Source organism: Mixophyes fleayi, chromosome 1, assembly GCF_038048845.1.
Source record: "Mixophyes fleayi isolate aMixFle1 chromosome 1, aMixFle1.hap1, whole genome shotgun sequence".
NCBI lineage: Eukaryota > Metazoa > Chordata > Amphibia > Anura > Limnodynastidae > Mixophyes > Mixophyes fleayi.
Genome location: NC_134402.1, coordinates 288,145,955 through 288,161,432, shown reverse-complemented (window position 1 = coordinate 288,161,432; position 15,478 = coordinate 288,145,955). Strand labels below are relative to the sequence as shown.

The 15,478-nt window shown below is 41.1% G+C and overlaps 1 protein-coding gene across 3 annotated transcripts in view; it reads right to left on the bottom strand.

Moving 5' to 3' along the window:
• Nucleotides 1-15,478, bottom strand: part of PCSK5 (proprotein convertase subtilisin/kexin type 5) — a 327,761-nt gene that overhangs the window by 147,228 nt on the left and 165,055 nt on the right. For all 3 annotated transcript variants that reach the window (XM_075211001.1, XM_075211000.1, XM_075210998.1), the window contains exon 9: nt 14,806-14,906. In XM_075211001.1, coding sequence (XP_075067102.1) covers nt 14,806-14,906 — 101 coding nt within the window. The remainder of the gene's footprint in view (nt 1-14,805; nt 14,907-15,478) is intronic.

Below are 15,478 nucleotides of genomic sequence, written 5' to 3'. Positions count from 1 at the left end.
AGTAGTGAGTGAGTTATAATCTTCCGCCAAGTCACATAAAGCATCTGTTAATTAATCAGAATGAGACAGTGATTTATACACATTTGCAAATACAAACCATTCCTAAATTACCTGATACGTGGTCATGCATAACTAGAAATGTCTCACATGCAAATGATTAACTATATTTTGATAGCTTTCTTAAAAAACAGGAAACGCTAAAAGTTTAGCTCTGAAAAGATTAATAGATCACCCCTACATCAGCCAAATCATGTCATTAATCTTAAATGAACTGCATTATTAATTCACAGTACAACCTGTTTAGAAGAACTAAATAATTTCCACATGTAGACTTTAGCAGTTCTGTGCTATCCAAACAAAGGAATTGTGGCTAACATTATAAATAGCAAAATTGTGTTGTAGTTGCCCAAAATGTTGATGCCTCCCAAAGCATTCCTCTCTGGCAGTTAGGTGGACATGGAAATTCAAATAAGAAATTTTGGGCTAGATTTACTAAACTGCGGGTTTGATAAAGTGGAGATGTTGCCTATAGCAACCAATCATATTCTACGTGTTATTTTGTAGAATGTACTAAATAAATGGTAACTAGAATCTGATTGGTTGCTATAGGCAACATCTCCACTTTTTCAAACCCACAGTTTAGTAAATATACCCCTTTGTGTGTGAATTGATTAACATACTTCTTTAAGTCCCCAAATAAAATTTACTCCAATGGCATCACCACACCATTTAGACATTGACTCATTTTAAGAGTTTTGTACTAGTCATACTTACCTATTACTGCCCTGACTGCAACCCAGAACCATATTTTCTGTACTGGAGGATACTGACACAAAACCATTGCTGCCCTAAGCCCCATTTAACCATCCACTAGCCACACCTACTTTATATAGAACAATTGCCGATAATGTCCTAGAGCAAAAATAAAATTAAAGTAAAACTGACTGTTCTGCATAATTAATTCACTCTTCTGTTAAAGTTCTTCAGATGAGCTATCACTCATGCATTTAATAAATTACTATCTCATACACATTAGTTCCATTTTCTCATACTTTTGTTTTACTCTGCTGTAATGCATTATGTGCTTTATGTGCACAGGGTAAGATCTGCCTCTCAGCTACCCTTAGTTACAGGCATAGTTTAGCTTATGCTAAACCTGGGCCGCAGAATATGCACTACTCCTGGCTGAGACTGGTAGAAGCATTCACCACCACGGTTACTTTGTGTAGAGTAAGCTGGCGTGGACAGATGGAGAAGGTTGGGCGGCATCAGTGCTGTGAAGCCACTGGCTTCTGCTTCTGTGTAGGGCTGGGTATCAGTACAGTGCCACCCTCCCAGTCTCCTACTGACACAGAGGAACAGAAGCTGTGAGCTGTACAGGGAAGAAGCACACACGACACTGAAGGTAATTAAATTTACTAAACACATCCCCACTTTACCCATTGTCAGCCAATGAGGAAGAGATGTGTGTTCAATTTAAATCCCAGGGGAGGCTGGCGCTCAAATATGATGTCACTCATTCAATGTTTTATGTGCCTCTGAAATTTTGGCATTCTAGGCAACACCCTGAGTTTCTCTAATAGTAGCCCTGCTTGGCATTAAGCTGTTACACTTAAAACCTTTGATTGAGTTCCAGATACCCGGCTTCTCCTTTACTATCCATGACTGATTATAATGTGCTATTCTGCACATTGTAATATGCCATATATAACAAGCTCTGCTTTGATCAGATATAGCAGAACCAGGACTAGACTTCAATGGAGAGCCTGTAGTGGACTGATAGAATGCTGCAAGTATGGCTGGTAAGAACAAGATGATTAGGATGGTAGACAAATACATTTTAGTAAAGAACCCTTACGTGGTGTTTAATGTTGATGTGCTCAGAAATCTGCTTATGCAAGTGCATACAGTTACCACATGAACACAACTGTGTCCAGGATGATTGGAGTACTAGAGTCTACTGCTCAAATTCAGAATGTTGCATGGCAATAACATGGACAAGGCTAAATGTTTTCAAGAGGAATACAAGTTGCATGTGAACCAAGCACCAGCCAGGCAATAGTGTCTCTGGCTATTTTGATCTAATCATCTTGCAGACATTAAGGTATTCTTATTTTATTTGGCAGCAAAATAACACTGTTGCTTTGAGTGTCATTTCCCAACTATATGAGTAAGTGGGTACAATTCTAAAAGGAAAAAACTAATCTCACACACTTTTCTAGCTTATTCCGCTACTGGAACAAGACAAATTTTGATTATGTTATCTCCCAGTGTACACCATATGCCTTCCCTGTGCTAAATCAGGCATGTTGTACTGCCTAATTAGATTTGTTCTCTATCTCAATTGTAGCAGTAATTCTGCTATAATTATCAAGCAGTTTATATTGTTATGTATTTTCATATTGGTTTCTGTATACCTAGTATAAAGTTTATTTAGAGGTGATATTTTAAGTAGGTGGCATTCCGTATTATGCAAATGTATTTTTACTAAAATGTATGAAACACATTTCGTTTATATTTAAAGGCTGTAAAGAATTGATGCTGTAATAGTGTGTAAAAACCCTTTTGCCCTTTAAAATATACTGTTAGTCTCAATCTTGATGTTAGACAACACTACATGCAAATAAGCAACACTTTGTGACTCAACTGTATTTGCTATTTACATAAAGCAATTTGGCTGCGGAGAGACCAAGGGAAGAAAGGGGGCGGGGGTGTAAAAAGTTAACATTTGTGGACATATTTAGAGTTCAGATTAAAGTGTTAGATTAAAGAAGCCCAGTATTTATGTGCTATGTCCATGAGCATATTATTTCCCTACTGGCAAAAAAAAATAATGCGCATTTGCACCCCTTGCATCGCAACACGATTTATTCAGGTGCAAATTTACACCATTTTGCTGTATTTGCTCCTAACTCTAAATAGGGCCTTAAAAGTTTGATCAATAAATAACATTTTGCTTTGTTCCTATTACAGTTTTTCAAGCGAAATTCTATAGTAATTCATTGAGAGATGGACGTATTTGTCAAAATGAACTTGATGATGTTGACTGGCATTTTAATGTATAATCCAAGAAGAAATAGAAACAAATAATTACAAGAAAAACCCTGAGCCCCTAACAACCAATGATTCACAGAAGACCATAACAAATGCATATATATATATATATATATATATATATATAGCGTATATATATATATATATAAATACACACACACATACATATATATATGGAAGAATGATTGGTGTCATCAACACAGGAACATTATAAGAGTGCCCTAAAGACATTCTAAGTCATACTCAAAAATCTCATACTTTCCTGTTATGGTTCACAGCAGGATCATTGGGCATGTTGTGATTTCAAATCAAACAGGAATATTAAAAAAAATTAGAAAGCAAGGAAACTCATTCTGTAAATATTCATGTGAAAAGTATGGCATTATGTTTCGATGTAAAATATAATATATATAAATATATATATATATAAAATATCCTAATTTACATATAGATAAAAGGTTTTTGTAGTAATAGTTTTGCTTTAATAGCATCAAATTGCACAGGAAAAGAATTCTCTTTGTGACTTGCAAAAGTAAAATATTCATTGCAAAAGTTATATTAACCAAAAAAGTCTGTGATACTATAATGATATCACTTTTGTCACACTGGCTGCATATTGCCAAATCCTTGCACTGTTTTTTTTTCTTTGTTTCTGCAGATGTAAGATAATGGTTAGAAAGTTATTTATAACATTCACGGTTTCCAACCCCATCAAAGTCTATTAATCTCAATGTAGAACTGTAAGATATGCAGAGCAAGTCACGACTCGCCGTCCTCGTGCACTGACACCCTTAGTCAAGAATGCTGCTCAGCCAGAGGGAATAAAAAGTTGTTTTTATGCTTAATTTCTTAAACCAGACCTTTTGTTCTAGGAGCGGAGGCAGATTATAAATGGGGAGAAATTGGGGTGATAGCTCCATGGCCCCATACAAAAGGGACCCACAATGCAATTGGTCACTTTGTCACCATAGGGATATGCAACACATTTCAATAAAGTCTGCACCCAGGGAAATCTAGAGCGGGATACTCCCCCTTCTCATCATCATCATCAATCCCCCTTCTCATCATCATGTCTCCCCAATCTCCCCCTATATCATCACATCCCCACAACTCCCTTAACTCTCCTACCTATGACCTGGCTAGCTGGCTCATGCTCTCTTCTCCTGCTCATGCTGCTCTGCAACTGCCTTCACATGGAAGAAGGGAACATCACATTTCCTTCCCTTCTGAGCAGATTAGAATTTTGGAGTCCTAAAATTCTGGCTTATGTACACAGTATTCAGGGGCTTTACATTTTTAGCCGTATTGGCAGTCAGCGGGGAGCTTATTATGCTCCCTGCTGCGTCCCCCACAGTTCATTAGGGTTTGAGCACCCAAGGAAATTTATTTTTTTAAAAGGATATTTATTGATTACTCAGTCATAAATGACATTATTTTTATTCAAACCATCAAACTAAACAAGCTAAAACGTAATTTTCCTTAAATTAACAAATCATCTACTTTTTCAAAACACAAACTTAAAAAGAAGGCACAAAATAATTTTTGCTGTAGAAATATCAAAGCAGTTTCTTCATTTTCCTGTCCAAGAAAATGAGACATTACTCATCAAGTGTTGTTATTGGACTTAAATTTCTGAATCACATCAATATAATTAACTGACAAAGCCAATTCTTGTTCAAGATACAAAATCATGAGTCAATCGAGGAGTTGATGGGACATTGTACGTAACAGGTAAAATTGCAAAGCACTGAACAGACTTGTAAAAATCCTATAACATGGAAGACTGATCCGATTATTTTAGTCAATCAAGTCACACTGGTGGTGTTTGTTGTGCTACCTTTAGATATTATGCCACACAGTAGTGTCCCCAATTCATATTATGCCAAACAGAAATGCCCTCAGCTCATATTATGCTAAACAGTCTAGCCATCAGATCATATTATGCTACACATTAGTGCCCCCAGATCATATTATGCAACACAGTAGTGCCCACAGTCCATAATATGCAGCCAGTTCATATTATGCTCCAAAGTATTGCCCCCAATTAATATCATGCCAAATAGAAGTGCCCCCAGTTCACAGGAGTGACCCCATGACAGGGTATGTTATATAGTACATGTACAACTCGGTGCACTGCTCGTCCTCAGCTCCTCTGGGGGCGGAAATAATTAGGGAAGGGGAGGGCACTGCTGCGCCATTATGTCTTGTTAGTCACAGAGGGACTCACTCACTGACACTGTCAAGATGGCGTCCAACGCGCCTATGTCTGCCATACTGCAGCAGCTAGCCTCTCTTTATGGTATAGCAGTGATGTGTGTGCTGTCCACAGGGAGTTGTGTTTCAAGATACCTGACAAGACCAGGCAGTAATAACTGCAGTTAGAAAGTGCAGAGTTTTCCCAACATGCCCGTGCATAGGTCGAGCAAACATTTCAACAATGAAGTCTTAGTGGCAGGAATCCCCATAAGTTACATGCCTTAGAGCCCCCACAAGTGTTAGTGCAGATGTAGATAGTAGTTCTATTACAAATCAGAACTACTATAAGCTAGAATACAAACGACCAGCGTTAAGCCAATATATTTGAATACATAACAGTTCTATTTTTATGCAAACTCTATGAAGCAACAAAAGTGAAGGCTAGTTAATACACTTGTGCTGGGAAAAAAAGTAAAACACATGACATTTAACATGCTTTAAATAAAATAAATGTTAAACTTTTGGACACAATATATGGGAAAACATTCATCTTATTTTTAATGAGCCCTAAAGGTATAGACAGAGGAGTTTTAATTTTTCACAGTAGGTTATACCATATCTGCCAAGATGGACCATTTCACTTGGGACATATTGCTCTACTTCCATTTTCGTACATGTTCCCCAATTGAATTAACCTTTATAATGATTTATTTATTCAGCCAAAGTTAATACAATTGGGGGTGAAATGGATCATGTTGGAAAGTATGGATACTGTATAACAGAACGCTGGACATACGGTATCAGTATATCATTGCATTAGTTATTTACACTAGTAACCTACAATATCTGTTTGTCAATACACAATCAGTGCTGTACTTCAGCACTAGATCTGCAATACAAGTAGAATACAAAACAGAAAAATGAGTAGTATAAAGAGAAACTAACCCTCATTTATAAAAAAATAGATCTTTATTTTTATAGATAGGCACTAAAACATATGGTAAGGCGCGGGCTGACGGACGTCAGCCCGGGGGGCACACGCTGCACAGGCGGCCGCATCACAATTATTTTACTTCCGGGGGGGCGGCCGGCCCTAACAGCCGTGATTGTGAGCGGCCCGGAGGGCCGATGCCCCCCTGCCCCCCGGCCCAGCCCGCCCCTGCATATGGTCTTAACTCATTTTGTTTATAACCACTCAGTTGCCGGAATACTTTCATTTAGAGTATGTATTCTATGATACCTAACTAACGTTCCTTCATAGATTTTATCCGACTAACACCTTCCTTGTCCTTAATCTATTAACATCTGACTCCTACCTTTAAGTCATGTACAAACAGTCTAAGGTAGACAGTCTAAGAAAACATCAGTGGGCCCCACAAACTACGAGCCCCCAGAGGCTCATTCTCTTGGAGTGAGTGGAGCCCAGACCTTGGTCTTACAACTTGGGCTATAGGAGGCTAACCCTGGCATTTTGGTCCTTCCTGGAGGTTGGCCGCTCCCACAGAACCAACCATCCTATTAAATGTACTGCTGCTGTCAGATAGAATCAGCCTATTATTGGCCCTGTTAGGCTAGGGCATGATGCTTAGGCCGGGCACACAGCCAATCAGCACTGAGGAGGATATGCTCTTCCTACCCAAAGTCTGGGTGGCTCCCCTCTTGTTCCTTCCCTTTACTCCTAATCTTCCAACCCCTCTAATCCTTTCCTCCACTTCTGCTCGCCCATCACACTCCTCTCCCATCCCCTGTGGTCAGTCCACTCCCACAAGGAAGAGTGAGCAAGTAGCCACACACACCAATCAAGCTCTGCAGATCAGTACGTGTGGGGGTGCAGTATCGATGTAATGTTGGAAGCTGGGTATTAATGTAATGTGGGGACTGGTATAGACTATTAAGGTGATATGGTGGTTACTGATGCAAAGTTGTTGGGGTCTATTAATGTAATGTAATGAGTGGTATTAAAACAATGTGGGAGTTGGTGGGGGCTATTATTGTAATGTAGTGTGGCATTGTATTGTAGTGCCAAAGCAGTGGAGGTTATTTATTTAAAGTGAGGGCAATTTAAGTACTATAGTCATAGGAGGGATCTATTCAATTTGAGTTAAGCTAAGACATGCCCCCTCCCAACTTTCAAATTGCCCCCTTCAGTGCAACATTGCTTTGTCAAGGTGCAAATTTGATCCTTTTTTTGCTTTGCTCCTAACCCTGTATCTACAACTAACGATGAGCGGGCTGGGATTATCGCAATCCGAGCCCACCCGAACAGTGCGGATCCGAGGGCGATCCGAGCACTGTTCGGGTATTTCCGGTGGAGAGAAACAATGAAAAAGAGGCTCTGACTCCAAATCCCGCCGTCGGATCTCGTAATACTTGGATACTATAAATTCCCTGCTTGCCGCCGCCATCTTCAGTCGGGCAGTGATCAGGGTAGAGTGAGGTTGGGTTTTTAGTGGTGCTGTGTCCTTCTCCTCTGTCCTGCTGAGTCCAGTGGTGCTTTGTCCTGTGCTCTGTCCTGCTGAGTCCAGTGGTGCTGTGTCCTGTGCTCTATTCTGCTAAGTCCATTGTTATAAAAAAAATCTGAGAAAATTCTAAAAAAAATTCTAAAAAAATTCTAAAAAAATTATACAAAAATAATAAAAAAAAATTATAATTTTTTTTAAAAAAAAGTATAAAAAATTTCTACTGCAATATCTAACTACGTTCACTGTTCCTGCAGTCCAGAAATATTAGTACTGCAATATTTAACTACGTTCACTGTTCCTGCAGTCCAGAAATATTAGTACTGCAATATTTAACTACGTTCACTGTTTCTGCAGTCCAAAAAATATTAGTACTGCAATATTAAACTACGTTCACTGTTCCTGCAGTCCAGAAATATTATTACTTCAATATTAAACTACGTTCACTGCTCCTGCAGTCCAGAAATATTAGTACTGCAATATTTAACTACGTTCACTGTTCCTGCAGTCCAGAAATATTAGTACTGCAATATTTAACTACGTTCACTGTTTCTGCAGTCCAAAAAATATTAGTACTGCAATATTAAACTACGTTCACTGTTCCTGCAGTCCAGAAATATTATTACTTCAATATTAAACTACGTTCACTGTTCCTGCAGTCCAGAAATATTATTACTGCAATATTAAACTACGTTCACTGTTCCTGCAGTATAAAGGAATTTGTACTGCTGTATAACTCCAGTCCACTGGTACTGTCCTGTGCCGCATATAATTTTTAAAGCCTTTGGCGGGTGTGTGTGGTTTAGGGGTACGTTCTCTTGTGCTGCATATAATGGAGTACAAAATTTGAAGGATAAAGTAGGGAAAGATCAAGAACCACTTCCTCCTAATGCTGAAGCTGCTGCCACTAGTCATGACATAGACAATGAAATGCCATCAACGTCGTCTGCCAAGGCCAATGCCCAATATCCTAGTAGAGGGCATGTAAAATCCAAAAAGCCAAGGTTCACTAAAATTAGCAAAAAAAGAAAATTAAAATCATCTGAGGAGAAACGTAAACTTGCCAATATGCCATTTACGACACGGAGTGGCAAGGAGCGGCTTAGGCCCTGGCCCGTGTTCATGACTAGTGGTTCAGCTTCACCCAAGGATCTAAGCCCTCTCCCCCCCCCCCTCTAAAAATATTTAAGAGAGTTAAGCTGTCATCAACAACACAGCAAACATCTCTGCCTTCTAAAGAGATGTCATCACAAATCCCAAAGGCGAGTCCAAGGGTGTTGGTGGTTGCGAAGCCTGACCTTCCCATCACTGTACGGGAAGAGGTGGCTCCTTCCACCATTTGCAGCACGCCCTCTACATATGCTGGAAGGATCACCCACAGTCCAGTTACAGATTTGGCTAATGAAGGTGTGAATGTTGTACACCGGAAGGAGGATATTGAGGTAGCTGGCGCTGAGGAGGAACTTGACGAGGAGGATGCTGATGTGGTTATCTTAAATGAGGCACCAGGGGGGGAAACAGTTGTTGTCCATGGGATGAAAAAGCCCATCGTCATGCCTGGGCAGAAGACCAAAAAATCCACCTCTTCGGTCTGGAATTATTTCTATCCCAACCCGGACAACAAATGTATGGCCATATGTACCTTAGATAAAGCTCAAATAAGCAGGGGTAAGGATCTTGGCCACCTAGGGACATCTTCCCTTATACGTCACCTGAAGAACCTTCATAATTCAGTGTTTAATTCAGGACCTGTGACTAGGACCGTCAGCAGTCCAGGGACACCTAAATCCCTTGGTCCTGTTGTATCCACACCAGCAGCAGCCTCCTCGTTAATTTCCTCCTCGATCTCGATTATAGATAGTCCTGCAGGCCATGTCAACGGCATGACTGAGTCCTCTTCAATCCGGGATTCTTCCGGAGGATCCTGCAGCGCTACGCCTACTACTGCCGCTGCTGCTGTTGCTGCTGGTGGTCGGTCATCTTCCCAGAGGGGAAGTCGTAAGAACGCTACGTCTTTCACTAAACAGTTGACCGTACAACAGTCGTTTGCCATGAGCACGAAGTACGACAGTAGTCCTCCTATGGCAAAGCGGATAACTGTGGCCGTAACAGCTATGTTGGTGTTAGACGTGCATCCGGTGTCCGCCATCAGTAAAGTGGGATTTAGACGGTTGATGGAGGTATTGTGTCCCTGGTACCAAATACCGTCGAGATTCCACTTCACTAGGCAGGCGATACCCGGGATGTACAGAGAAGTACGAAAAAGTGTCCTCAGTGCTCTAAAAAATGCGGTTGTACCCACTGTCCACTTAACCACGGACATGTGGACAAGTGGTTTAGGGCAAACTAAGGACTATATGACTGTGACAGCCCACTGGGTAGATGCATCGTCTTCCGCAGCAACAGCAGCAGCAGCATCAGTGGCAGCATCTCCAAAACGCCTGCTCGTTCCAAGGCAGGCAATGTTGTGTATCACCGGTTTTAATAAGAGGCACAACGCTGACAACCTCTTATAGAAACTGAGGGAAATAATCTCGCAGTGGCTTACCCCACTTACACTCTCCTTGGGATTTGTGGTGTCGGACAATGCCAGTAACATTGTGCGGGCATTACATATGGGCAATTTCCAGCACGTGCCATGTTTTGCCCACACAATAAATTTGGTGGTGCAGCATTACCTGAAGTGGTTGTATATGGGGTGTGCATATGGGATATGGGCTGGACACAGGGGTGTGCAGGATATGCTTGCGGTGGCCCGCAAAATTGCTGGACACTTTCGGCATTCTGCCACTGCCTACCGCAGACTCGAGCAACATCAAAAAAGCCTGAACCTGCCCTGCCATCACTTCAAACAAGAGGTTGTGACATGCTGGAACTCCACCCTCTATATGCTGCAGAGGATGGAGGAGCAGCAAAAGGCCATTCAAGCCTACACAGCCACCTACGACATAGGCAAAGGAGTGGAGATGCGCCTGAGTCAAGCGCAGTGGAGACTGATTTCCGTGTTGTGCAAGGTTCTCCAGCCGTTTGAACTTGCCACACGAGAAGTCAGTTCCGACACTGCCAGCTTGAGTCAGGTGATTCCCCTGATCAGGCTGCTGCAGAAGCAGCTGGAAAAAGTGAGGGAGGAGCTGTTAAAGCATTGCGATTCCACAAAGCATGTAGCTCTTGTGGATGAAGCCCTTCGTACGTTTTGCCAGGATCCGAGGGTGGTCACTCTTTTAAAGTCAGAGGAATACATTCTGGCCACCGTGCTCGATCTTCGGTTTAAAGCCTATTTTGTTTCTCTGTTTCCGGCGGACACAAGTCTACAGCGGTGCAAAGATCTGCTGGTCAGGAGATTGTCCTCTGAAGAGGACCGTGACATGCCAACAGCTCCTCCTTCATTTTCTTCCACACCTGTGGCTGCGAGGAAATAGCTGAGATTTCATAAACGACCCGCTGGCGGGGATGCAGAGAACATCTGGTCTGGACTGAAGGACATGCCAACCATTGCAGACATGTCTACTGTCGCTGCATTGGATGCTGTCACCATTGAAAAAATGATGGCGGATTACTTTGCTGACACCATCCAAGTAGACATGTCAGACAGTCCTTATTCTTACTGGCAGGAAAAAAGGTAGTTTGGAAGCCCCTGTATAAACTGGCTCTATTTTACCTGAGTTGTCCCCCCTCCAGTGTGTACTCCGAAAGAGTTTTTAGTGCAGCGGGGAACCTGGTCAGTGAGCGACGAAGGAGGTTGCTTCCGCAAAACGTTGAGAAGATGATGTTCATAAAAATGAATTATCAATTCTTCAATCAAGACCAGCACTGGCCTCCAGAGACTACAGAGGGACCTGTGATTGTGGAGTCCAGCGGGGACGAATTGATAATGTGTGAGGATGAGGAAGTACACACTGAAGCGGGCGAGGAATATGAGGATGAGGATGAGGACGACATTTTGCCTCAGTAGAGCCAGTTTAGTTTGTACAGGGAGAGATGAATAGCTTTTTTTGTGTGGGGGCCCAAACAAACCAATCATTTCAGCCACAGTAGTTTGGTAGGCCCTGTCGCTGAAATGATTGGTTTGTTAAAGTGTGCATGTCCTATTTCAACAACATAAGGGTGGGTGGGAGGGCCCAAGGACAATTCCATCTTGCATCTCTTTTTTTTCTTTGCCAGCTCGTTTTGTGGGGGTCCAAACAAACCAATCATTTCAGCCACAATTTTGTAGGCCCTGTCGCTGAAATGATTGGTTTGTTAAAGTGCGCATGTCCTATTTCAACAACATCATGCCCAAGGACAATTCCATCTTGCACCTCTTTTTTTGGCATTATGTGCTCTTTGGGGCCTAGTTTTTCAAACTGCCATCCTGTCTGCCACTGCAGTGCCACTCCTAGATGGGCCACGTGTTTGTGCCGCCCACTTGTGTCGCTTAGCTTAGACATCCAGCTACCTCAGTGCAGCCTTTTGGCCTAAAAACAATATTGTGAGGTGTGAGGTGTTCAGAATAGACTGGAAATTAGTGGAAATGAATGTTATTGAGGTTAATAATAGTGTAGGAGTGAAAAAAAAACAAAAATATGGATTTTAGCCCTTTTTATGCTTTTTTTAAAAAAAATCAGAACCCAAAACCCAAAATCAGAACCAAAACCTTTAGTGGGGTGTTTTGGCAAAACCAATCAGGACCCAAAACCTCAAGCTAATCAGAACCCAAAACCCAAAACACGAAAAGTGGCCGGTGCACACCCCTATCTACAACTGTCTGTAAGATAAGTGTAACACCACTCCGTAAGCGCAATTGTTAAGTGCTAATTTCACAATGCATGGACTGGTCACACCCCCTTAATCAGCTGACCACACCACCTTCATTAATGACACTTAGCAGTGGCACATTATATTTTGTGGCTCCCTGCTATTGGTTTTTGTGTGGCCACTTCATGCCACAGTCCCCATTGTGTACAGAAGGAAAATCTAATGCATGTGGTTTGGGCCTATCTGCAAACTGGCACAATTTTGAGGTATTTTATTTTTTTATACAATCTGACCAAATGCAGGTAGCTCAGTGACCCAGCACAAAGTAGACCACTATGGGACCAGGCAGGGGGGCAGATGCCCCCTGCCCCGAGCCCAGCCTGCCACTGGATATACATTACTCCCATGTAACTTTCATCCTGCAAGATGAAATGTCATTTTATTTATTTGTTCTCCCTTCACAAATGATTTTATTTTGCAACACTAAACCACCCGCATCTGTAAATAGCATTACAAAGCAGCCAGGATTACTAGTCAATAAGACTGGGTACACACTACAGAAAATTTCTCCTGATGCCATATCAGTAATAATTTTGCCAACACCTGGAAAAAAAAAGTCCATGGTGATTAATGTGTACACACTATACAGGTTTCAAAAGATTTACCCTCAGACCTGTGCTCTTCATCTGTCATAACCATCGGCTGAAAATATCATGACTCTGCATATTCTATGGAGATCCTGAATTGGAATAACATCGTTCCATCCTTGAACAGGATTTTGAGTGTGGTTTAAGAATCAAATGAAACGATACGATGAGCTTTGGGCCGAACGGTCGTTTATTGGGTGATTGGCCCAATAATTGCCTGAAAACACTGTAGAGTGTACCCAGCCTAAGCCTGACTCAGGATACCTGCTTGACAACACTATAAACTAGTTAATGATAACAAAGCTATCTACTGTTTGCAATGAAAAGTGGCGCTGAGGGAGAAAAGCTATGATAATAATTCATCTGTATTATACAGGAGCATTTATTCTACGGCACAGTTAAGAAAAATTACTAGATTACATTACACATTACAGCTATTTCACATAGCTCAGAATGTTTTAGTAGACTTGTCAAAATAACTGCTACCCCAAAAATGTATTTGAAGTCCCTATATTGTTATTTTAAAGCACGTCAGTGATTCAAATGAATAATGCTTTCTACGTCCTTGCTCACACCTTGATACTGTTTTGCAAGACTTTTAGCTGGATCATTTTACATTATAAAGAACTGTTTAACTATAGAAATAATTTTAATGCTGAGGCACTACATTGGAAACAATCCTATCACAAAATAAACTTTTTCCTGGTTATAAAACACTTACAAATAATACAAGCAAATTGCTACCTGCAGTAGTTTTATATCAGTGACCATTGATAAAGGTCAATTCCATTATAGCAACAGGAAAAAAACGTACATAATAGATGTAATTCCTCTATATATGTACCACATACAGTATATTAAGAGCCGTGGAAGCTCCCTTACATCTCCTCTCCTCATTGTTGCTCATGTGTATGCACTACATAATTGAAATGTGCATACTCATGATTATTAATGTATTAAATTCAATGAAAAAGTTCTTGATTATAGGTATAGTTGCTGCTCATGGCGCTATGGGCCTCATGTAGAGTCGGACTTGAGTCCGGTGGGTAAGCGCAATAAGAGCGCTGTTGACTATTGTGCATCCATTTAAGTCTAACAGCAGTGTGTCTCCCCCTTCTGCCTCTCTAAGCCTGGGGAGGAGGAAGGGGGAGATAGTGAGTGCGCAATGTAAGGGGGAAGTAGCCGCAGACAGGAGATGTATCTGTTGCGGGTGCTTTTTCCTGGTGCAAGATCTGTGGTGATGAGTATGACCATCAGCAAAAACCTTGCTGTAGTTAAAAAACAAAAAAACCCCAAAAGAAACAGCATGTCCAACCCAAGGTTAACCAACTCTAGTTCTACCAGTCTGGGCTGATGTTAGTAAAATCAAGGGGGCAAAATTTACTATTCTCAGCACTAGATTTTGCCAGCCTGGACTGGTGGCACTATAGCAGGGAAACTCGCATATGACTGCTTTTCGGCTGCGCTGTGAGAGAAATGAGAGTAGCTCCAGGGAGGGAAAAAGTTGACTGGAACAGCCTCTGTCTCCACCTAGGGAGGAGGGTAACACGGAAAACATTTTTCTTAGGTGGTAGTGCAGCTTTAAACATTTAGTTTTACAATACATGGCCAGCCAGCCAACCTCATCTGTGTTTGACACTTAAATATTTGCTTAGCTAATAAGTACTAAGCAGCTTGTGCTCTATGACCCTAACATGTGAATGGCCAATACTTACTTTGCTTCTAGTGCAAGAGCTATGATTCCAGCAGCCATAGGAGCTGATGCTGAGGTCCCAGTGTGACTGTCTGTACAGCGCTGCCGGAGATCTGTGGTGATCTGAAACATAATGATGACATTTCATTTACTCACAATTACATACAATTGTTAGATGAAATAAAGCTGTCATTTATAATGAAAACGTACTGGAAAAGGGGAGACCGCACTAGGGAGTCCATTGAACTTCCACTCAGATAAATGTACTAATAAGGCTAGGATAATAATAACTATCCATGTCTGGGAAGGGTGCACCCAATCATTAGTATTGGAACCAAGGTAGAGGAAAGAAAGAAAGAAATGATCCTAAGGGGCACTCCAATGGACCAAAGTATGTCTGAATTATCCTAAATACAGTTAAATATATCTTTATTATATAAATTCATAAAATTGTTCCTAATAGCGAAATATTAAAAAGTGTTGATAGAATTCAAATGAAAAAAACAATTGACTGGTAAAATAGACAATATTACTTGTCAAACCACGTCACTGCTCAAAATTACATACTGAATGCCATCAATTCGGCCATGAACATGTGTCATAAGTATTATTGGTCAAATTAGAGATCCTCACACATTAAAGGAACGATTTTATGAATTTATATAATACAGATATATTTAACTGTATTTAGGATA